The sequence below is a fragment of the Apteryx mantelli genome, chromosome 3 (assembly GCF_036417845.1).
Source record: "Apteryx mantelli isolate bAptMan1 chromosome 3, bAptMan1.hap1, whole genome shotgun sequence".
NCBI lineage: Eukaryota > Metazoa > Chordata > Aves > Apterygiformes > Apterygidae > Apteryx > Apteryx mantelli.
The window spans coordinates 70,259,893-70,285,377 of NC_089980.1; the positions used below are offsets into that span (position 1 = coordinate 70,259,893).

The window sequence follows — 25,485 nt, forward strand, 5'->3', positions numbered from 1 at the left end:
AGGGAAATACTGTGGGGTAAGACAGCATCTCAAATGAGGTGCTGCCGTTGTTTACAAATGTTTCATGTTTCTGAAATTAGCCTGAGCACTATCTGTGAATATAAGCCAACAATGACATCTTTACATAAACTGTTTGCTCTATTTCTGTATGCCTAAAATATTCCATAATCTCAGGAGAGAATAGTGCCATTTCACATCATACAATCATTAATATTGTCAAAGCACTGAAGACAGATCTCCAGCAATGTACTTAATAAAAAGCTGATGAAGACTAAAAATGCTTGTCAGCGAACCACAACATTTCTTTCTTCAGCTTTGTGCTGGCATATATTGATGCTGAATTCATGAAGATAGAGAAGTTAGTAGATGTTTACAGAGAATATTTTAAATAATAATAATGCTGTGACGTCCAAGTTGTGAGATAGCAAGCAGACTGTTGACAAGTGAAGCATAGGGGTGGAGGAGGAGAAGGGAAGGAATAACACAGCTCCATCTATTACATGCTGCGAAGGGCTGCCATTGCATTTGCAAGAACGATGTCGTGAAATGGTTTCTCATCCTTCTGTCCGCTTGCCAAAGGACTCCTCCTTTAGCTCTTGCTGAGGGAGACTCTTATCCATACTCTTGCTACCTGGCCTTACCATTCCCAGAAGGATTCTTGTGTGTTGATGAGCAGAGCGCTAGGCTCAGCAGGAGGGCGTCTACTAGGCTACTCTAATTTGGGGTGTGCTTGATGTGCTTGAAAACTGGGAAACATTTGCATGTAAGCACATGAGGAGTAGAGAAGGGCATTCGTTGGTCCATCTTCTGTTATCAGAGAAGAGTGCTTAACTTTAGTGGGTGGGACAGGAGAAAACATTGGTGAAGGCGGATGGCCAAAAAGTGGTGGAGGGCTCATGCAGTGCCCAGCAGAATGCATTAGAGGCTGCAGCTCTGGCCTGTAGTCCTAACTGAAATACAAATCCAGACAAGACCACCAGCAGCAGACAGGCCAAAGGAAGCGGAGGAAAGCAGGATGGCGAGGCAGGGCTGCCTCGGGGGAATTTGGCTCTCCGCAAAGTGCGAAAACAGGGCAAGGGCGGGGCGGGCGAAGTTAACCCAAACCCCACGCGGGGCAGCAACCGCCCTCCAAACGGCCGCGGGGCAGCCCCGCCCCTCCCCCCGCGCTGCCATCGCCTCGCGCTCGGGCGCTGCGAGCGCTCCCCCGCTGCCCGGCGGGCCCGCACCCCCCCCGGAGGACTCGCAAGGCATGCTGGGGCTTGCAGTCCTTTCCGCCGCCCTCCTCCTCCGGTGCCGCTTCACGGAGGGGAGGCGAAACTACAACTCCCAGGGGGAGGACGGGCGTGTCCCCGAGTGAGTGTGTAGGTGCCTGCACGGGGAAGGGGGGGTGGTCCCGTTAGGTCGGGCGGCGTAGGGGGGGTTTCTCTTTCCCTATCGTTCCCCACACAAGCAATCCGCCTTCGGCCTGGGAGCTCCAGCAGGGGAGGACGGGGTCGCCGCCGCCCGGGCCTGACTAGAGACATCGCTCGGCGGCGTGTGCTCGTCCCGCGCGCGCGTGCGTGCGGGCCGGGGCGACGCGGCGCGCGGCCGGGCGGTTGCGTGAGCTTGGGGGAGGCGAGGCTGAGCGGGCGCCCCGCGCGGGCGGAGGCGGCGGGAGCGGGGCTGCAGCGCAGGCACTCGGCGCCCGCCTCACTTCGCTTCACCTCCAGCCCGCCCGGGAAGCTGCTACCTGCGGAGGCGGCGACGGGGACGAGTTAACGCTGCCGCCGCGCTCCAGCGGCCGGAGAGAAGCTGGGCCGGGCTGGCTGAGCTCCGTCCCCGCCGGGGGATGGGGAGCGGGACCTGCCTGCCCCCTCGCCGGGAAGTGGCTGACTGAGGCGGCGGCGTGCGTGTGCGGTGCCTGCCCTCGCCACCGCCTCCCCGCAGCCCGCTCAGGCGACTGCCGCGGCGGGGATTATCGCCTCCCCATGAAGATGAAGAGGTGGCTGCTGCTGCTTCTGGGTCTGGCTGCGGGGGATAAACCTGGATAAAGGCTCCAAAAAGCAACAACAACAACAAAAAACCCACCCAAAAAACAACGGAAGGCAGAAAGTCCCCGCTCCCCAGCGTGCGGAGGGGGAACGGGGTGTTTTCCTCACCTTGCTCCCGGCGAAAGGAAAGCAAAACTAGCGGGGCGAGCGGCGAGGCGGGCCGAAGGCCGTCCCTGCGCCCGGGTGAGGGAGGCGGGCGGCGGGATGCGGGGGGAGCCGCGGCGACGCCGCGGGACGTGCGCGGGAGCCTGCGCGGCGGCGGCGGGCGGGGAGGACGGTGACGGCGGGGAGCGGTGCGGGCAGCGGCGGGCGGCGGCCGCGCGGGGCTGAGCCGTTGGGCAGCATGCGGCGGGGACCTGTTGTGTAGGGGCAGGCGGGGGTTAACGCGGTGGCGGCGGCGCCGCCCGCGGCGCGAGGCGGGGAAGCGGTTCCGCTCGCTGCCTGCGGGAGGATGAGGAGCTGCGCCGGCGGCGCTGGTGGCCGCCGAGGACCGGCCCTGCCCCGCTCCGTCTCCGGCTCAGGAAAATCTCCTTTGGCGAGGGGGGAGAAGGGCCCGCGGTGAGCCGGCCCCCCCCCCCCCCGCAGGTCTGCGCGGAGCGGCGGCCCGGCGGCCGCTTCCCATTGAATTGCAGCTTCAGGAAGAGGCGAGCTCGAAGTGTTCCTCGGAAGCTGGAGTTGCAGCGTGTTTTTCTTTCTTTCCTGCCTTTTTTTTTTCCCTTCCCCCCTCCCTAATGATCTGTTACGCGTGTCTCTTGAGGGGACGTTTTAGGAATGCTTGTTTTTAGCAGTGAAATCTGCACGAGGGAGGATTATAACAAATCTCAATGAATGATAGACTCGATCGCTAAACCTTGCCTCGACCAACCTTTTGACCCTCGGAGGGGTCTCTTGGGGTGTACGTGGGAAAGAAAGCCCTTCCCATTTGAAAACAAACTTGAAAAAAAGACCATATTTTTCCGACAGACGGACTGTTTTACGATTTCTGGGGGACTTGTTTTGCGATAAGATGTTTTAAAGAGGATTGTCCTACATGATTTTCTAACTGGTGGAGAAAGGAAGGATCCCTCTCAAGCATTTCTAATATGACAGCTTTGGTTTCTCAGGAGTTAAGTGGGGTTTGCGTGATACACCTATCGCTAGCCTGGTAGCAGACTTCTCGGGTTTTGTTTTTTAATTGGGGCCGCTGGAGAGGGTGATCTTAGTCGGAAGAATATCTGCCCCTATATATATTGTGTATATTTTTTGGTGGGGTTCTCCCCACATTTTACTCTCTCTTGATGACTCCTGGCAGTGGTAGCGGGCCCATGAAAGACTGTGAGTACAGTCAGATCAGCACACACAGCTCTTCGTCTCCCATGGAGTCTCCCCATAAGAAAAAGAAACCGGCTCCCAAGAGAAAATGGGAGGTTTTTCCTGGAAGAAACAAATTCTTCTGCAATGGGAGGATCATGATGGCTCGGCAGACTGGAGTCTTCTACCTGACTCTTGTTCTCATTTTGGTCACCAGTGGACTCTTCTTTGCATTTGAGTAAGTGGCATTAAAGTCTTCATATCTTCCGTCACTTCCTGTATTAATTTTCTGGCTGAAAGCAAAGCAAAGGTATTTATCCAGGTGTCTTAGAGGATGCTGGTTGATTTCAGCTAATGCTGGCTTATATAATTGAAAATACAGTCTGATAAGATGCTGAGAAATGCACAGCCTTGTTTTGGTTATTGCACTCTGTGGAAAGCTGGGGTTTGACAGTTAAGGTTGTAGTGCTTTTATGGTGCAGGTTCCTTTTTTTTTTTTCCCCTCCCTGTTGCAGGAGGAGTGTAAAACAGCAGGTTTAGGATCGTCAGGATTAGATATAGCTTCTTGTCTACCAGTTACTCTCTTGAGAATCAGAACTGACAGGTGCAATAATATCCTTTGTCACGGAACTGAATGCAAGAAAAGCAGTTTCTTTCATTAAGGGGGGGGGGAAAGCACCTTATTTATAAGCTAAAGTCGTTTAATAGTTCATAATCAAGAATTTCAAGTTATTAAAAAATTGGAAGCTGTACAACTTCAGATGTATCTAGCTTTCCACCACTAGGTAACAGAATTACTTTGTGATGCTAACTTGTTGTATGCGAGTTTGGTGATCCTATTGTAAGTTATGTTTGTTTTAGAATGTTTTTTTTTTAAGCAGGCATCCAATGTCCTCCTAGGGCCTTTTTCCTCTGTTGCTGTGAATCTTCAGGAATCCTTTCCGTGTATATAAAATGAACACACAGAGCCAACAAATCAGAAATACTGATGCTGGTGTGGTTAAATTAACTATGCATGACAATAAAAAATTGAGCACTTGATATGGAAAATACAGTTCAGCTTTTTTTTTTAAAAGCACAGTGACAAAAGCTTGCTATAGTAATAATTGAATTCTTTTTAATGGTTAGTGCTACTTTACCTTTTTTAAACTGTTTTAGCTTAATTGTTGGTTTGTGGCAGGAAGAAAATTCTGCAGAAATATGTATACAGCTCTTACCGTTTTCCTGAGGAGGAACTGTTAGTCATAAGTAAATTTAGATGCTGCTTCTAGAAATTCGGTTGAACACCACCATTTACTTGGTGTCTTTAAGGAAGACCATAGTGACATTAGCAAACTCTAAATGGTACCAGATAAATGCAGACCATCTTAACGTAGTGGTAGCAGTTAAGAAGGTAAAAATACTCAGCAGGTGACCAGAAGCTAAATATGTATGTGAGCTCAGCAGATGAATTGTCTTCAGTGTGCTCCAGATGACTTTAGAGGGATTTATTCATTGTAAACTTTACTGCAGTCATTATGAAACTCCTTGAACATCCTTGAGTAGTTGAGGTAACACCTTGAATGATGGTGTCCACGTACTGCAAGTGTGTTTACTTTTCTGATTTTAAAGAGGTATTAAAGGTGTATTCTGATAGTATTGCATCGGGACTGGGTGCTGCTCTGTTCTGTTTGCCATGATTAGGCCTAGTTTTGGCAAGCTCTTCTATGTGGGCTGACAGTTGGATCTGCGTGCAGTCTCATCCCCTTCAATACAGCCTCTGAAGGCGAGTGCTGGACTTCCTGCAAATACCAAAATGTACGTGAAAGATCAAAACTGTAATGTTTTACGATTTGTAATTGTAAAACTCATTTATTAAGCCACCATTCAGAGTTTATTTAAACATGTTTTACCCTCGGATTCTTCAAAGAAAAATACTCTGTTCCATTGCATGATTCAGAACTGCTAAAGCAGGATGAGCTGCTAGCTGTTCATCAAGCTTCTGATTTCATTGCTAGTGTAAGTTATCTGCTCTGAGAGTCAAACACTTCCGCTTATATTGTGTCTTTGAGCTTATTTGAATTGTGTTTATATGCAATGAACTGTATTTGTAGCCAAGTTACAGCATTTTGCTATATAATTAGTGCTTATTCTAACCAGAAGTCCTGAAACAAGGAAAAATCTTTGACTTTATAACTATATAAAATTATATGTGTGTGTACTGTACTTGAGTCATTCTTATATCACTTGCACTCCCCTTTTAAGGAAATTCAAAATAAGAGAGTGGCAATGGTAGTTCATTTTTATAATAATAAGGTAGATTTTGGTCTTCAGAAAGCACTTGCGCAGGAATTATTACTCATCCTCTGAAGGCTAATTAAACAAAGGATTAGACTCTGAGAATGATGTTCAGTGAGTCTGTAAACACCACAAAAAGTTAATAACATTAACAAAGAGAAAAGGAGAGGGTCTTCTTGATTAAAAGGTGTTACTTTGAGGCAGCTTCTGATTGTGTCACTTAGTGGTCTGAGGTTACTATTTATTGATCAGTTAAGAATATCTTAAGTTGTTAGAATGTCATTTTTATTACTTGACTGATTTGGTTGTGAAGCTACTCATAAACCAGTGATTCACAGAATATGATAGAGGTGTGTTGCAGCCCTTCATGTACACAAGGGCCCAAGAGACATTTTAAACAGGTATATGCTATAAGGTTAAACTGCCACTAAAAAGGAAGGTATCCTTTCTGTTTTTGGAATTGTTTAATCTTTTGTTACAGTTGAAAGAAATGATTTTTTGTTCACTTTCATTTTGGAAACTGAAAAATAGATACTAATGTTCCAATGCATTCCCCATTTGCAGACAGTAAAGAGGAGGAGTAGGAAAGAGAGAACTTCAACAGCTAATTCCTGAGAAAGCATCATCCTAACACACACTTTTCCGGTATCCTTTTGACATATATATATTTTTTCTACCCTTTCCTATCCTTTATTTTCTTCTGACACCAATTCATCTGGAGCTGTATCTCATGTACTTTGGAATCCTCTCCAGGGGAGAAATACATTTCCCTGAATCAACAACTCCTGGCTCTTAAAAAAAAAACACAACTATATGATACATCTTGACCTGTATAGTTTTTAACATTGAACTATGCCTTTCTAATCTTTGGTTTTTCATATTTATGTTTATGTACTTTCTCATGCCCCTACCATCTGCTGTTTTTATTCTTTTTCCCTGTTGACTTTTCTCTCTCATCTTCCCCAAGTACATCACCTCTTCTTGCTTTTATCATTTCACTGTTCTTTTTCATTTTAGAAGAGGTAAGCCAGAACTTGTTTAAAAAGAAAAAAAAAAACTTTAAATTTTCAAGCAGTTGAAATAATTCCTGCCTCCCTCCCCTTCCAAAGGAAGGGAATGCGAATAAGTTTTATTTCTGTGACTTGTTTATTAAGTGTGGTATGATATATTGTAAGTACTTATGCTGTGCTTGAGATATTCTTAAAAATTATATCTATTTCAAAATGCTCAAAATTAGGCAGCGTTTGTCTCTAAAGATTTGAGTATGTTATTGTATCTTGGAAATATAATTCCCGACTCTAATTTCATCATATTTAGCTGTTGTTGTTTTTTTTTCTGGCAAATTTGGCTTTGTGTTGGACATCCTTTTTTTTCTTACTTTGCCCCACTACACAGACATATGTATTTTTTAAACTATTTGGTGCTCATGTAAAAGCATCTGCAAAACAAACAATTTCTTTCCTCGGATAAAGACAGCATCAATAACTAAAGGGCAGATCTTACTAATCCACCGAGCCAGTGCAACCAGTGTTTACATACCTTTAAAGTTCTCTATTGGTGCAAAAAAGAGAGGCAAAATTAAGGCAGTTTATCCTTGCTGCTTTTAATCAGCTGGGTATGCATACCCAACAGAGAGGAGAACCCTTTATACCTACAGTCATTTAGACCACTGTTTGGGTGGGTTACTGGAAAGCAAAATGGAAGCTGAATGTCGTATTTAACACATTAGGACATGTAAACCAGAGATACTTTTGTGAAGTGGCAAGTCTTGTAAGAATGCACAAGCTTGGTAAGTTCCAGTGCTGGGGCAGCGGGGCTCGGGCGCTTTGCTGCTCTTTTCTACCACCGCCTGCTCGCTGACAGGTCTGCTCCTCCTTGCAACTGACTGCACAGGTAGCAGGAGGGAACATGTCTGCACCTGAGCTACTTCACTTCAGTCTAGCAAATTAAACTACTGATAAAAGCTGGATGTGAGTGAAGATGCTGACTGAACTGAACTGGCACAGGCAGAGTCATGTTTTCATCTGTTAACTCAGTTGCGGGGTCAGTAGCTCTGTAAGAAGGTTGGGGCAGATGGCTAGATGCTGGAAGGGCTGAAGCAGCGCAGCTCTTTTCTCTGTAAACGTGAGTCAGAGCCTTATCACTTCTGATTTAATTTGACACTTGTACTGATTCAGCTAGCTGGCGTGCTTTTTTTTTTTTCCTTTTTTCTTTTCTGAGCTTGTTAAAACTTGATTTGTGTGACCATTTGTATAATTGCACTGTTTTTCACAAGATAGATGTAAGAAAATTATTTAGACTGAGATAGTGTGTGTGTGTTTGTATGTACAAATCATTGCCTTCTATCTGCTCTTACAGTTGCTGGCAACCTGTTCCATGCCTCCCACTTTGAAAAGCAGTGTGACTAGAGGACATTCATGACTCATGGTTTTTCATGGGATGTAGATCATTCAATATTGAACTTTTATAGCACATGCTCTGGTAAAGTGGTGTAACTTGCTGCTTGCTGTTACAAACCTCTATGTATAAACACTGATGTTAGTAAGCTAAGCATTTTCACTGTAATATCTTCCATTAGATGAAGACAACTGTTGATGTTTTATGCTCTTGAAAGAGGTGAATTCTTAGTGTTAGGTCATATTCCAAGTAGTTGGAATGTATTTCTTCTGATAACCTCATTTGTCTTTTCTCTTCTGCATTTAAGATGAATAGATCACTTTTTTTTCTTCCTTTTCTTCTTTTTCAATCCATACACAAAAATGACTTCCCTACTTCTTTGCTTATAGATAGTAGAAGATAAACTCTTTGGAGGAGAGCCTTTTGTTTTAATAGTTCATTAAACGTCTAGTCTGTTTTGATGATCTGATAGAAATTCAAGATCTTTATATAAAGATGATACACTGAACATATAATAATCTGTCGATAGGTCATGTAGCATCCGTAGAACTAATATGTATCATAATTCTGCCATAAAGTGACTAAAATACATGCAGACTAAGAATAAAACTTAATATTTACTCTAGACATGTATTACATTGTGCAGTCCCCTTTCACTGAGTGTTAGTCTTTTGTAGCAGGAGTAGTATTTATCTATTGCTAGAACTGGAGCAAGTTTTTCATTCTCTAATATCTGTTCTGAAGGACTTAAAGTGTCTGTGTTAAAACTGCTTGAGGGAAATACATAATCTTTTAGTAAAAATAGAAATCAAAGAAGAAATGGTCTACTTTTCCCATAGAATACTCCAGCCTCTTTTGAGCAGTGTTATGATTATTGAAACATTCTGGATATTATTGTTACAGTATTCTGTCTCACTTTTGTATATCCACCAGTGGGTTTTTTAATAAAGTGCCTACTGATCAAAAGTTTTTCTTAGACATAACAAGTAGGACTCCATTTCCCCCTTATCTCTGCTGAGAACAATTGTAATCTAGCCTTCTATTAAATGCTGTTGTCACAGTCTTATGGTGACCATGTCCTTAAACTACCTGTTGCTTGACAGAAACTGCTACCAAATCTGTCTTCAGCTGTTAAAGGCTGCTATGAAGTTGTAGGGTGTTTCCTGCTGAAGGTGACAAGATGCCTTTTAAAGCAAGTATTACGACATACAACTAGAATGATTGTTCAGCAGAGGTCTGTATCCTTTTCTATGTGCAAGGCAGTAGCCGCTTAATAATGCCTAGTATCATAGTCAAATGTAATGATGGATAGGTGAGGGTTGTGGGGGGGTTTTTTCCCTTCAGATTTCATTGCTTAAAAATATCTGTTGCAATATTTCTGTTTCTTATTTTGCTATATTATGCATCTCTGATAACTTCAGTGAAAAATACAAAGAATAATGTAAACCTAACCTTTTGGGTTCACTTTTTGTACTTAGTTTATATAGATACACCGAAGGGCATGGCAAATTCCTAAGGGATGATATGCATTCCAATCACACTTAAATTATTCCAAAAATGTTAGCTGTCAGAATCAAATATCTTTCAGGTACAAAGTGTATTTAATATGTTTTTCCTTGACAAGTAACTTTCCTTGATCACAACAAGTTTACTTAATTAACCTTTTCCAAGTTTCTCAATGATCTATGCAAGTATGCCTGCTGTAGCTTCTCCCTGGCCAAAAGGGAATTGTTTTGTTCTAGCTTATCTTTAAGTAGCACTTCACTGAGCAGGTACATCAGTTAAGCTTTCAAACCTGCTTTGAATGCATTATATGATACAGATTGAAATTCTTTTACCTAGAAATGCACTAATAACATTTGATATTAAGTCATACACCTCTGCTTTTCAGGGCTAGCTATTCTTTGTGGAAACGGGTAATTATTAAATGCTTTACTTTTCAAGATAAAATTCTGTGGGGATAGCAGAAGGTAACCTCTCTTACTTTTAGAATTCATACTTTCTTCAGTTCCCCTGAAACTGCAGAAGCTTTTTATGATTTTTATAATGCTTTCACTCTTTTTTGTACAATAGTGAAATGTTGAAGTGGTTTTTTTTTAGTTTTTGTATTATGCTTAGTTGCTGGTCTTCTATACTGTTTCATGGAGGAGACAAGCTTTAAGCATACTTTTAGGTCTTTCAGCTTCTTTTTCACCTGTAGTTCTGTTTGTATTTCTTTCAGCTTCATCTTTTCCACCTTCTTTGAAAAAAAGCATTACATTTTTTTTCTTTTTCTTTCTAGAGGGTAGGGACAAATGGAAATAAGGGAGTATGTAACACGTTGGCTCCTCAGATACCACACTCTCAGGTTCTTGAGATCACTGTGTGGCTTTGGACCATCAGTGCATATGCATCTGCAGAGTAAAATGTGAAAATTTGTGGTCTCCTTTGCCTGATGTCTCCCTGACCTTTCAGAGAAAGTGTGAAAATTCCATAGCAGTCTGATGTGAGATAATTTGCTACTCTCATTTTAGCTCAGCCTGATTGCTTTAGATAGGTATAAACTCTCAAGTGTGATATTTGAATTTAATATCACTTCCAGAGTAAAAAAAACAGCTAATTTTAAAAGTTTGGATGTTCTTCTTACCTGTATAAATGTGTAGAAATGTTTACACTGCCTGATGGATAATTGTTATGTACATCTTCAATTTCAAAACTGTGAGGTTAGACTTGTAATCTTGTGAAAGATGTTTGACAAAATCTATTTTAATTCATCACTCAAAATTTTGACGTTTCTATCATTGATATAATCTCTATAGTATGCTTGATTTTTGTTTTATTTTTTCCCTGGGTGTAGGTAGTGTTGCCCCTTTCCCTTCATGAGTGTGTGCCAAAGGATTAAAATGTATCTGCTAGAGGGTAGTTGGGAGGGAGGAGAGCTTCATGTTTAATAGGTTTAGGTTATCAAAAAATAATTTCTCTTGATTCTTCTTAGAAGAGCTGAGCATTCCCATGTGACCTTATCTTGGACTCTACCCATCAACCGCAGTAGTTTTCACACCTTGTTTGAAGGAAAGGTATTTTCTCAGATGCTTTCTCAGGTCAGTTTCTCAGGAATTGTATTGCATTTTTAGGTTCAGATAAGGCATTTTTAACCTCATTTTTAAATTTGGACTCATGATGGAAAAAATACTTACGTTGCTACATGATTTGTTTTCTGTTATAGCTGTGTTGCATCATTATCTAGCAAATGGCATTTCATACAAAATAGGAAATAGATAGGTGATTAGCTTGTCTTTGGGTGACTGTGAGAAATTCACCTCCTTTAGAACAGAAAGAGAAAGCTTAAGTCTGTGCGAGACTTGAACAAAACTATGCTTTTCATAGTCTTCTGGGAAGAAAAAAATACTGTGTTAAAAATTTCTAAGCTCATTTCTAGGTGCAGTAGAAACTGAAATGCTGAAACCTGAACTAGATATTTTAAAATGCAAATTCTTTTTTAGCAACTAAGTTATACCTTTTACATAGTTAAAAAGCAAAACAAAACATCACACACACACACCCACAGTCACACACACCTTGCCCCCATATACTGCCTTTCTTATGAAAAAACGTTTCTGTTCTAATGCAGCTGTAAAACTTCGAGTTGGAACATTCAGACATGAACTAATTAATGAGATGACTGCAAAAGAAGAGAAAGTTGAGAATACTGTTAGCCTGTCTAAGCTGCATGATTGTGTCAAAATAGCCCAGCGAAAAGTCCCACTGGTTTAAAATACTGGGGCATTCTAATAAATTCCTTAAATGTTTTAACAACGTTATCTAGGAAATGTTTTTATTATTATGATGATCCTTCTAAGTAAAACTTCGGTAGCTGATGATCATTTAAGTCCCAGGCTGCCAGTAAAAGGCTTGTGTGTGTCAATGCTGCTTAGTCTTTCTCTTGCTGAAGCTGATGGAAAGGGTAAAAAGTCCCACTGAAGTCAGCTGGAACTACCAAAGCTTATTATACTTTGTATAATTCCAATCCATTTTTTCTGAATTTAATACAAAAACTATAAAGTGGTTAAACTCTTCACAAACTAAAGAAACTTTGATCAAAATCAATAATTCAAGTTGAAGTCAATGTGTAATGCCGAAAAATTAAATTCTGTTCATATTTCTCACTTTGTAGAAATATTTACTGCTACTAACATAGAAACCTACCTAGAGGCCCTGTTTGTAGGCCAGATTATGAGAAGGAAGCTGAAGCGTGTTGGATTTTTAATTCTGTGTAACATACTGTCTCATTCTGTCCCTTAGCCTATTGTATATGTTCTAAGAGGTTTTGAGCCATCTGGAGCTCCTGCTATTATTTACTGCTGTTATTAGGCAAAGGGTGCTTGTGTATTTGGGAAGCCTGACCATGGGATTTCTGCAGTATGCATCATTGTATATCTTATCCAATTACATTCCAGGCATTAACTGCTAAGTTAAGTGTGCTGTAATATTATATGATTATTCAGCCTCTGTATCCCTGATTTCTCTTTCTTTTCATCAGTGTCTGTAGGATTTATTCACGTTATTGTGGGATGGTGGCTAATGAGATCTTGTGTAATGAACTTGGCTAATGAGATCACAGCTGTTTTTTGTTTTACTTTTTTCACTTCGGCTTTTCCCTTAAGTTGCTTACTGCAATAAATACTGGCAGTGTGCATTTACTGTAGTGAATTTACAATTACTTCCACTTTTTATTTAAAATTTACTCTTTTATTTTACAGAATATGTTTTACAAAGCACAGACTCAATACAATACTGAGAACCTGAACTCGGAAGTTAAGATGCATATAAAATCTGCAGTTTGCAAGTTTCATGGCATAGTTTAAGTGCAAGATAGAGCTGGTATATTGCCTGCTTTAAGTGAATATATGAAATAAATGTGTGTTTTTTAATGTATGTTTGTTACACATATGATCAATATATATAAACTCATAAGAACTTAAGAGCAAGGAACTAGCATTTGTTACCATTTTATCATACTTGCTTAGTAGATTGTTAGGAGTTATGAATGTATATTAAACAACGCTGAAAGAGTTCTGAAATTTTCTTCCGAGGAAAAGGACTAGTAATGAGAAAGACTATACAAAACTTTTGTTTCTGATGGTGATAAATTTTGATATCCAGACAGCTTGAAGAGGAGGGTATGCAGTGAATTGCAGTTTTGCTATTGTGTGTTCAAACACTTGTTAGATATCCCACTGGTTATTAATGCCACATTTCAGGGTAGAAGCAAGTGTAAGACCAGCTGGTAGTTAAATCTGGCTGGCATGCCTGTTTGTGCTCATGGTGTGGGTTTTCATGGCATAGCCATCTATATGTAAGTTCCTCTATTTTGTAGACAAAAAGGGCTTTCTAGTGTTGAATTAGAAGTTGGAAGATTTATAGTTTTTCTCAATTTGGAACTATGTAAAGCAATTAACTAAACAGAAAAAGTAAAAGCAGAATAATAGTGACTTCTCTTGCATCAATACTGCAACTCTGTAATAAACTTGCTTCTTGTGTATGCATTTTTTTTTGTTTCTTTGTTTTGTTTTTAGGGCTCAAGCTCACAATGCTTCTATTACTTAGTGATGAAACACAACTTTTAAGATACTTTTATCATTCAACAAGGTTTGAACTCTTTCCAGGACTGAGCAGGCATTGGGTGTGGAACCAGTCAAAGTAAACTTTTTTTTTGTCATTAGTTGGCAATAGACTGGTACATAAAATGTGTTGTGTAGTATCATATAAAAGATTGGAGTGCATTGTGTACAGAGCATATTTGCTTCTGGTTTTGCCTTTTCTCTCAGCTTGGAGAAGAGAAGGCTTGGGGGTTTTTATTGAAGTGTATAAGTACCTGATGGGGAGAAGTAAAGAAGACAGCCCGACTCTTCTCAGCAGTGCCCAGTGAAAGGACAAGAGACAATGGGCAGACACTGAAATACAGGAAATTCCGTTTAAATGTAAGAAAGATTTTTTTACTCAGAGGGTGGTCAAACACTGCCACAGGTTGCCCAGAGAGGCCGTGGAGTCTCCAGCCTTCATGATATTCAAAACCCAACTGGACATGGTCCTGAGCAAACTTTTTTAGATGACCCTGCTTGAGCAGGGGGGTTGGAATAGATGATCTCTAGAGGTCCCTTCCAACCTTACCGATTCTGTGATAATTCTGATAACTTCTTCCCGTAAGTCAGTAAGAGGTATATCTAATGAAATAATTTTTAATCTTGTTTTAGTGACCCATTTATTACATGCGAGAACTTATTTCAGCTTTAGTTCTAGGAGCTGAACTTAAAGCATCAGTCCAGGAAAACGTAAAAATTTGCAAGTATTTAAGCCTGTTTTAATCATAGTGAAATAGCCACAGTGCTTCTTTCTGTCCCTTCTCCCTTCTTATCCTACCTTTAAATGTAGCTTTCTCAGTTCAAAGCAGATTTTCCAAGACTTATGATGATTCTTTTCCTGCATTCTTTCACTTACCTGCTGCTCCCTATCAAGCTTTGCCCTTTACTGTCTGTCTGAGAAGTAAACATAACTTGTGCTGAATTGTAGTATCTTTTTTTCAATTCAGATAAACTACAGCATTAAATTTAAATAAAATCAATTTTGCTCGAGAATAATGTCCCTGTATACCATTGTTCCAGCAGTGTGATGTGCTCATCCATTTGTCCATGTGTCCCTTAAATTTTATGGTTCCCTCCAGCTAATCTTCCTAGCCGCTTGTTTACTTCTAGTAGAGCTGTCTCTAGAAGGGGTGGGAAGGGAGCAGATATGAAGTTGAAGGACCTTTTATTTCCCATCCAGTAGTCATAAGGGATGAGAATACATTTTTCTTTCCAAAAGTAATTGTGATTTACATTGCATTTGCCTGTGTCACTGTGGAGTTATGTAAAATCATGGGGTCTTTCTCCAATTGCTTGAGCCAGATCAATAAGTTGCTCTCATCCTGCGGGCTGGACTTCTTCCTTGAGCCTGCTACTTGGCAGTACTAGCTCTTGTAACTTAATAGCTATTACATTCCAACTTCTGGATTATTAGACATAAAAGATGAAATGGCTTGTCTGGAAAGTCACTTTAGCTGGGTCTGTTATCTCTGGAGAAGGGAAAACACCCTGGATGTGTCAGATTAATCCAAACTCACTTTAAATACTGATTTAAAAAAAAAAAAAAAAAAGCAGGTGCCCAGTTCTTGATTACAATTTGGAAATAAAATTACAAGAGGAAAAAGTTAAAATGAAGCAGAGTATATTTTGTTTGAGTGAAATACAGCTGAACCTCTATGACCTGTAATAGCTCTCACTTTGTTTCTCTCGGGCTGGTGGAGCCAAAGGGGCATCTTCCAAGTACCATATCTTTAAAGTACAGTTTTTAGAGTGGACCTGTAGACCTGTTTGTTTTTTTTTATGGGGAGGGAGGTTGGATTCTTATTACTCATGAATTAAAGCAGAACATCAAAGCATTTCATAAGAACCTCCCTGTTTCCTTTCTCTGTGGCAGTCACTTGTAGTGAGACCAATCTGAAGGCCATAAGCTGCTGAAAAGGATGGACCCACCTCTTCCCTTCTCCCAGGCCTTAAGTGTTACTTCCCTTGTCCAACTTTTTCCCACCCAGTGGTGAACCGGTTCAGGAAGTTCCCTCCCTGCAGAAAGCTTATCCATCCCTTCTGCCCACAGAAAGAGAAAGAAAAACTTTCTGCTGGTTTAGGTCCATGAGCTGACTCCCTGACAATTCAGAAGAGGATCCCTGCCAATGCAAGGGAGGAAGTAGGAAAGTGAGGTGGAGGAGACTGTCAGATCATCTTAGATATGATTTGAAATTGTATCCCAGCTTGGGGGACTTTCGTGTGATGTTTTGATTTGTTGTTTGGCATCTGTGAGAGTGCAAACAGAACATCTGTAGGCCTGTCTGAATTACTTTTTAGTTGCTCAATGAGGATCTACAGAGTTTTGATTTCTTATTCATGTTTTATTTCTGAAGTAAACTGAATTGTAGTTAACAAACTTAATGGCAACATCTTTCAAATAATACCTTATTAAGTGCTTCTTAGTTGTTCATATTGTGTTGTTCATTTGTAAATTTCTTTAAAGACATTATACCCAATTCTGTAATATAACACAGGGGCAGTAACTGAAGCAACTCTTCTTCCTGCACCCCTGCTTGTATAGTCTCTCAGTTCCTCACACCCTGACTGTGGAGCCAGTATATTGCATTGCCTCAATAACAGAGCCCGTGGAAAAGATGCATGAGCACTCCTTTATCTACTTTCATGCAGAAACAGCAAGTTAGCTCAAACCATGCTAAGCTGAACTAGGAAAGGCACATTCTCATAATCCTTGCCGCTTTTGCCACACTTAAGCTGCGATAGCAAACAACCCAGGGAAATTGCCTGTTTCTTTGCAGTCTGCCTATTTCGGTGTTTTTTGCTTTATGGGTTCATTTGGTGTTGTAAATGTTGAAAGTTTCAGCTTAGGAGGATGAAGGAAGAAACATAAAGTGTGTTAATGGAAAATTGAGCAGTCTGCATGCAAGAGGCCCTTGGAGTGGATGTCTCTATTCACAGTGCGATAAAAGAATTAACCTTTAAAATGATTTTGTTAAATAAGACACCTAAAACTAATCAGAGCAGAAGAAATTGGCTATGGAGCAGGAGATGGGGAGGAAGTCATGATCTGAAATCTGACTGAGATGAATCTAATTCAATATAAGACCTTGAAAGGATAATCATTCTTCTTTCACAAGGCACTAAGCTCAGAAGCTTCTCTTTTCTTTAGCTTGAGATGTGGAGGCAGGGACTCTGATAGTTCTAGTGACTGTACGTGTTCATCCTCAAAGTACAGTATGTTTTTTCTATAATGTAAAGACCCTCAGCCCCTGTTGAGGTCAGGCTATGCTGTTCATTTTTTAACACCAGTCCCTACTAAATCATGAAATAAAAGCCTGACCCTACTAAATCATGAGATGAAAGGCTGAATCTCATCTCCGGTACTAGAATATGTCAAAACAAATGTGCTAGGGGCAGAAGGGCAAGGTGCGTGAAGATTGGGTGGGATAAAATAGTTCTGTTGTTTTACTCTGCCCTGATTCTAAAGGCATTTGAAAAAGAGGCAGTTGGCTGTGAATGAGAACACTGGGACAGCTTGATCTGAGAGAAGCGACTGACGTGGTTTGATCCCAGTAAGCGAAACTTGTTGGCTGACATCCAGCTTGATTGAAAGGTAAACATGCCCTTCCCAACACACGTACCTTTCTATTACTGCATCCTAGAGAAACTTTAACAGTTAGAGTTGCTAAATGATAGTCTGGAGGTGCAGTATTACCCAATGGTTGAGTGCATTTTGCAAAAATAAGTTTACTTCCTTTTCTGAAACATTTCTTTTTTTAAACGGTTATTGGCACTAGCCCTTGTGGTTACAGCAAAGAAATGGCGTTTGTGAAAGGAGACCATAGGTTCGTTGCTTCTTAGTTCTTATATATAAGAGATTAATTGAAGCAACATTTGTTGCACAGGTAATTCACTGTTGAAATAAGCTTTTAATTTCGGCTCTATTTCAAATACTCTTTCTGAATGCAAAATAAAAGTCAAAGATTTAGGGAGCATGGAAACCTGTCACTGAAGTTGATGTCTACAGGTAAGAGATGCATAGTTATGTTATTGATCCACAATGAGTGCATCTGTAGTGCAGGTGTGCTTGCTTTCATATTCTGAAAGATGAAAAGAGTGATGATGACAATTTCAGAAGATTTTTTTAATGTATTCAGAAGAGTTTGAGGGGGAAAAGAAGTGACTGGGAGGGAACTGAAGTATCTGCTGTAGTATTTGCTTCTGGAAACTAATCTCAGTTACTTCAGGGACAGTTGTTGTATGTACACGTTTAGTTAGTACTTATAAATAACCTAGCAGTAACTTTTGATATATATGCTTTACTTTTCAGTAATCATTAATGCATCTGCTACTGTAAATGGAGTTGGACTGCACAGCAAGATACTTAAGTTGCACTGCACTCTAAGATATTTATGTATATTGTGTCCTACCAACATCTCTCTTGGTTCAGAGTGTGAAAATGAAAAATAAACTTGTGAAAAATAGAATATAAAGGATGTACACAAATATATTTGTGAATATAAAGGAAGTTACTACCATAAGGTTTAAATGACATATAAATAAATGAATATAATAGTGCAGACACAGGAAACAAAATAACATTTATAAAGAAAAGCTGCGTAAAGCTTTGCCAATATATGCTCTTTACTGTGTAGGTGTTAAAATCCAACAGGAAAGGAGTATAGACTGACAGTTTACAAGATAATAAGTGGAAAAAATGCTTTAGATACTGTTTCTAAGCTTTCTTGCTGATGTATATATTTTTTAACAATTAAAAAGTAGATGCTGCCTAGTTGTAAAAATACGTATTAAAGTAAATGATGCAATAACTGTTTAAGGGAAAAATCCAGTTAAATAGAAGGAGATAATGAATGTGGATAGTAAGTTTGTCCTCTTTAACAGACCTCTAAACTGTGAAATAGGTGGAGATCCTGAAGAAGTGGGAAAAGGGAAAGAAAGAATTATTTGAAGGGATAAATGCCAGATCAAATTTGACTTTCAAACATGCATTGTATTTGCAGAAAGTAGTTTTCATACATAAGAATTCCTTGCAGTTCAAGCCTTTTAGGAGTGTGTTTAGTGAGTGAAAGTTTGGAAGCGAAGCTGACATCTGTTGCCAGCTGAAACATGAGAAATAGGTTAAAACTGACATAACCTTAAAAATCGAATACTTCTGTTGGTGTTTTCTAGTACTGCTGACTGTCTGGAGAAGGAAAGAAAACCTGTATTTGATGGGATCCTGCTAGAAAAAGGGTAAATGGATCCATCTAAATCATGTTGGATGGTGGATTACACACTGGATATGAGATGCAGAAGTGGTTCATGGAGATGCACCAGCAGTCCTAGTTTATCAGCACAGAATTAAGAACTGTGGGAATGACTGCCTGATGCTTAATCTTTATTATTTTTCTCTTTCTGGATGACTTCATATACTGGCATTTGTTCTAAGAGCAGTTCAGAAAAGACAGCTGTTAAGGACAGTAATACCAGCAGCCGTTTAAGGTTTCAAAATCTTTTTAACAGTGTTTTTGAATCAAGAAAGTACCTTTTCCATTTTCTTACTGTTGTGCCTTCCTGTGCTAATTTTTCATGCCAAGAAAGTTCTGTGGCTCTGCCCAAAGGACTTTTTTGCTTTTTTCCCCCCAGTGCCACAATGGTGGGGGACAGACCCAGGAGACAGACTTGCAGGACATATACAGATGAGATGGAGTGGCTTATTCTGGATCTTTGTTATACATAGGCAGGAGTCTGCAAACTTTTCTGTCTTTTGCTCTTAATTCAGAGTGCATTTCTTTGACCTTGTATTCTCAGCAACACATGCACCTTTTATATACCTTGCCAGATAAAATGCCACTGTTCATGCTCCTTCTCAAGATAAGAAAAAAGTCTAAGTGCAAAATAAATATATGTTGAGTAATTCAGCTAACTTCTGGCAGTTCGCACATTGAGGAACAAACGCAGTATAATTATTTGTTTAGAACAACAGGTGAGGTTGATCTCCAGAACAGTCCCACCCACAGCACTGGGTGAAGTAGAGCTCCTGGGGAAGTGGGGGGGGCCTCAAAACTAAAAGCTGTGTTGGAAGGTGTATGAATGGGGGAAGGAGAACCAGAAATAAGGGTGTCAAAATTCAAGCTGTACAGGCATGCTGGCATTTCTTTCATTTTGGAAGTCTTGAATGTGACAATCCTGCAGTTTGTTTCAGCACAGTTTTTCTGTGTGTAATTATTAGACCAGTAAGTTCCCAACCAGGGAATGCTTCTGTTCTTTTTTCACCACCTCCTACATGACTTCTGCTGCTGTGTTTTGTTTTGCCTTGGTTTATTTTGTCTTTGCTTCCCCCATCTTTCCAAACACCTTGTATAGTCTTGCTCTCTTCTGTTGTGTTCCTTGGACTGACGTTTCTCCTTCCACTGCTTTTCAGAAAGCCACAAGGGACAGCACTGCCTCTTTCTTCTGCTCAGACCTGCTTTTGGCCTTGCTGCAGGGGTGGGAGAGGCAGAGGCAAGGGACTTGATTCATTTTGTCCTCTTGTTGTAGTCTTCCCATATTTGCTTCTCACTTCTCCAAGTCCTGCAGATAAATCTCTTAATGTTGCTTTTGTTTTTCTATGCCTCATGTCTAATTGAGAAGGGAAGCACTATAGATAGCACTAGGAAGGGAGGGGTCCTGTGCTGGGCTGTGTACTTTTGCAGAGGGAGGCATTTGACTGTTTAGGAAGCACTTGCTTGCCACTGTTGAGGTATCTTTCACACTGCTCATGATTGGGGTGACTGGAAGAAATTGGGGAGGATGCGGAGATGCTGTTTGCAGACAATGAAGTACAACCAGGAATGGGTAGGATTGAACAGCGCAGGCCATGTCAGAAATGTTTCTGCACAGTGGACTACAGTACTGCCCTGCTATAGAAAACAGGGTGACTTGATATATAATCTGCATTTAACATGGTACATAATACATTGTACAGAATACTTGACTAACAGGGTCTAAATGCTGCTTTTGTAGGAATTGTAATAAATAACTGTAAATACTCATCTTGCTTTTTCAGTTTTAAGTTTTAAGGAAGTTGCGTAAGGGAAGCTATTTGATTTAAGTACATGTGAACAGTCAAATTTGTGGGATAGCAAAGTGACCTACAAAACTCCCTGGATCTTAGTGAAATGGAAATTCACAGTTAATTTATGGCTGGCAGAGTCCATGGTATTTAATGCACACAACTTTCATTTCAAGACCATTTTATACGTGGGCTTTCTTTACATTTGCAAAAGACCAATTTTTTAATGCATAAGCTACTGCTCTTTAAGAGATAAGATACTGCAAACAGTTTGGTGTTTAGGCCTACCAGCCCCATACTGTCTGGTTTTATTTTTGTACTGTAGAGCTTTAGCACCTTAAAGTATGAATTTGACGGATTATGTGTTGATAATCAGAACCTATTTATATTTTTTCTTTAATTTTTGTAATTCTGGTTTAATTTCTGTATTCTAATTGTAGATGGCAATCAATTTGGTTTTGCTTTTTGTGCATTAACAGAAAATATTAAATATTTTTTCTTCCGAAGGTAGGCAACATTGCTTCTTCAGCTTTGGTCACATACTTTATAGTTCTAAATTTATTTTCCATTTGTAAGATGACTCCACCTTCTGATAGCTATGTTGACTGAAATGGAGTAAAGTGCATTTGACAGCAGAGGAAACTGAGGAGGTTAGTTTGGTTCTAAAGTGACAGCATTGGTATAGTATGTGGAACAAAAAAAAGGTATGAATAACTCAAAAGTATTGTTTAGCTGTACATGGTGGTTCTAAAAGGACCAGGTGTTGATCAGACTACAGACAACTCGGGTCTCTGGTCAAGCATGTGCTTGATAGACATGCTGGGTAATAATTTTTGCTGCAGTACAGATTTCCCTCAGCTGTGTTAATCAACAGGCACGAGAACTAGTTTATGATAAATAGTTGGGGGGGAGGGAGAAGCAAAACTACTTTTGCTTTGCTGTTTGTTATTATTTATTATTACATTATTACACTGTAGCTTAGTGTATTTTTTTTGCAACAAGATTGGCACTGGCTGCTTCCTCAGCAAGTTATCAAGGCTCCCTGGCATCTCTGGGGTTTATTTTTCTTGCACAAGCCTGGGAAAGAAGATGAACCTTGCTGTGAAGGTCACTGTGTCCAAACTTCTTTCTGACCAATGGGAATAAGTGCATTTCAGAGCTACTGACCCTTCATATATAATATTGTGTCACTGGCTGCCCTTATTTAAATCAAAGACTCTCAGGGCACTGGAGGGATTTCAGCAGTTGTGGAAATGAATGATGAGAATGTCTCCCTAAGGTAGCTGAATGCTACCTAATGAATATCTACTGTTTTATCATCAGGTTCAACCGCAATTTTCTTTTAGCAAAAAAATCTTACAGAATCACACCTTTTTCTATTTTTGAAAACAGAGATCTAAAGGGACTATCTTACTGTTACGGTAGGACATTAGTTGAATTTAAGGACTATTTGTGTCTTATTTTGAAATGGAAGGCTGGCTTCTGGGAAAGCTCGCATCCAGTCATCTGCGTCTGTTTCTTTTGATCTTATGTTTGTGAACACAACTGTGTTACTGTTTTAATAAAGGTATACCTGAAGAGTGGAATTTGACAAATGGCTGAATATTTCCAAAGAAGAAAATGGCCACTGATGGATGCAGCCCAAGTAATACATTTACTTACTTTTTTGGCCTGGGAAGAACCAGCTAATGTCCTTTTCCAAGAAGGAAAAGGAGTAGCATCCAAAACACCAATGCACGCAGCATGGGGAACAAACAGGAAGAACTAGAGATCTGTGTGCGGTCGCAGGACCATGATCTCATTGCCATTACAGAGACATGGTGGGATAGCTCGCATGACTGGAGTGCTGTCACGGATGGCTACGTGCTTTTTAGGAAAGACAGGCCAGGAAAGCAAGGTGGTGGAGTTGCTCTTTATGTGAGAGAGCAACTGGAATGTATTGAGCTGTGCCTAGGGGTGGATGAAGAGCGAGTTGAGAGCTTATGGGTAAGGATTAAAGGGCAGGCTAGCATGGGTGACACTGTTGTGGGTGTTTCCTACAGGCCACCTGATCAGGATGAGGAAGTTGATGAGGCCTTCTACAGACAGCTGGAAGTAGCCTCACGATCCCAGGCCCTGGTTCTCATGGGGGACTTCAACCACCCTGATATCTGCTGGAAAGACAACACAGCTAGGCACAAACAGTCCAGGAGGTTCCTGCAGAGCATTGGTGACAACTTCTTGACACAGGTGGTGGAGGAGCCAACAAGGAGAGGTGTGCTGCTGGACCTGGTACTAACAAACAAAGAAGGACTGGTGGAAGATGTGAAGGTCGGGGGCAGCCTTGGCTGCAGTGACCACGAGATGGTGGAGTTCAGGATCCTGCGAGGAGGAAGCAGGGCACCAAGTAGGATTGCAACCCTGGACTTCAGGAGAGCAAACTTTGGCCTCTTCAGGGACCTACTTGGAGGAATCCCATGGGTTAGGGCCCTAAAAGGAAGGGGCGTTCAAGAGAGCTGGTTAATATTCAAACATCACTTCCTCCAGGCTCAAGAGCGGTGCATCCCTATGAGTAGGAAGTCAAGCAAAGGAGGTAGGAGACCTGCATGGATGAGCAAGGAGCTCCTGGCAAAACTCAACCAGAAGAAGAAAGTACACAGAAAGTGGAAAGGGGGACAGGCCACTTGGGAGGAATATAGGAACGTTGTCAGAGTATGCAGGATGCGACGAGGAAGGCTAAGGCCCGTTTGGAATTAAATCTGGCGAGAGATGTCAAGGACAACAAGAAGGGCTTCTTCAAATACATCAGTAGCAAGAGGAAGACTAGGGAAAATGTGGGCCCTTTGCTGAATGGGGTGGGTGCCCTGGTGACAAAGGATGCAGAGAAGGCAGAGTTACTGAATGCCTTCTTTGCTTCAGTCTTCACTGCTCAGGCCAGCCCTCAGGAACCCCAGACCCTGGAGGCAAGAGAGAAAGTCTGGAGGAAGGAAGACTTTCCCTTGGTGGAGGAGGAGTGGGTTAGAGATCATTTAAGCAAACTTGACACCCACAAATCCATGGGCCCCGATGGGATGCACCCACGAGTGCTGAGGGAGCTGGCAGATGTCATTGCTAAGCCACTCTCCATCATCTTTGAAAGGTCATGGAGAACAGGAGAGGTGCCTGAGGACTGGAAGAAAGCCAATGTCACCCCAGTCTTCCAAAAGGGCAAGAAGGAGGACCCAGGGAACTACAGGCCAGTCAGCCTCACCTGCATCCCTGGAAAGGTGATGGAGCAGCTCATCCTGGAGGCCATCTCCAAGCACGTGGAGGAAAAGAAGGTGATCAGGAGTAGTCAGCATGGCTTCACCAAGGGGAAATCATGCCTAACCAATCCGATAGCCTTCTATGATGGATTGACTGGCTGGGTAGATGAGGGGAGAGCAGTGGATGTTGTCTACCTTGACTTCAGCAAGGCTTTTGACACTGTCTCCCATAACATCGTCATAGACAAGCTCAGGAAGTGTGGGTTAGATGAGTGGACAGTGAGGTGGATTGAGAACTGGCTGAATGGCAGAGCTCAGAGGGTTGTGATCAGTGGCACAAAGTCTAGTTGGAGGCCTGTAGCTAGCGGTGTCCCCCAGGGGTCAGTCCTGGGTCCAGTCTTGTTCAACTTCTTCATCAATGACCTGGATGAAGGGATAGAGTGCACCCTCAGCAAGTTTGCTGACGATACAAAACTGGGAGGAGTGGCCGATACACCGGAGGGCTGTGCTGCCATTCAGAGAGACCTGGCCAGGCTGGAGAGGTGGGCGGAGAGGAACCTCCTGAAGTTCAACAAAGGCAAGTGCAGGGTCCTGCACCTGGGGAGGAATAACCCCATGCACCAGTACAGGTTGGGGGCTGACCTGCTGGAAAGCAGCTCTGTGGAGAAGGACCTGGGAGTGCTGGTGGACACCAAGTTAAGCATGAGGCAGCAATGTGCCCTTGTGGCCAAGAAGGCCAATGGGATCCTGGGGTGCATCAGGAAGAGTGTTGCCAGCAGGTCGAGGGAGGTGATTCTCCCCCTCTACTCAGCCCTGGTGAGGCCACATCTAGAGTACTGCGTCCAGTTCTGGGCTCCCCAGTGCAAGAGGGATGTGGCACTACTGGAGCAAGTCCAGCGAAGGGCTACAAAGATGATTAGGGGACTGGAGCATCTCTCTTATGAGGAAAGGCTGAGAGAGCTGGGCCTGTTTAGCCTGAAGAAGAGAAGGCTGAGAGGAGATCTTATCAATGTGTGCAAGTATCTGAAGGGAGGGTGTCGAGAGGATGGGACCAGACTCTTTTCAGTGGTTCTGAGCGACAGGACGCGAGGCAACGGGCACAAACTGAAACACAGACACTTCCATCTGAACATGAGGAAAAACTTTTTCACTGGGAGGGTGACAGTGCACTGGAACAGGTTGCCCAGAGAGGTTGTGGAGTCTCCTTCTCTGGAGATATTCAAAACGCGCCTGGATGCAATCCTGTGCAATGTGCTCTAGGTGACCCTGCTTGAGCAGGGGGGTTGGACTAGATGCTCTCCCGAGGTCCCTTCCAACCTCAGCGATTCTGTGATTCTGTGTTCTAGAAATGTGGTTTTATGGCACAGCTGGTACTGTGAATTGAAGGCCAACTCTAGAGTTGTGTTTATTACAGCTAAAATATTTTGGAATGCACTGTATTTTAAGGTGGTATCTTCCTAATTTTTTTCTCAGACTTTTTTCCTCATGCTCATGCTTTAAATCGTTCTTCAAAAACTCTATTTTTGATTTGCACTCTGTTAGGAGGATCAACCTAGTCAAATCAAACTGTCCTCAGAATAGTAAATTTCTCCTTGCAACATTGCTTGGTCAGA

At 41.7% G+C, this 25,485-nt stretch overlaps 1 protein-coding gene across 7 annotated transcripts in view; it reads left to right on the forward strand.

Moving 5' to 3' along the window:
• Positions 1-2,370: 2,370 nt before the first annotated feature.
• ZDHHC14 (zinc finger DHHC-type palmitoyltransferase 14) overlaps positions 2,371-25,485 on the forward strand; it is a 127,633-nt gene continuing 104,518 nt past the window's right edge. For 3 of the 7 annotated variants that reach the window (XR_001294873.2, XM_013959016.2, XM_013959017.2), the window contains exon 1: positions 2,371-3,558. Coding sequence is in view for 5 of the 7 variants with exons in the window: in XM_013959016.2 (XP_013814470.1) it covers positions 3,308-3,558 (251 nt within the window). In the remaining 2 variants the exon portion in view is untranslated. Of the gene's footprint in view, positions 3,559-6,161; positions 6,243-25,485 lie in introns of all 7 variants that reach the window. The other 4 variants (XM_013959018.2, XM_013959020.2, XM_013959019.2 and 1 more) reach the window with 2 other exon arrangements.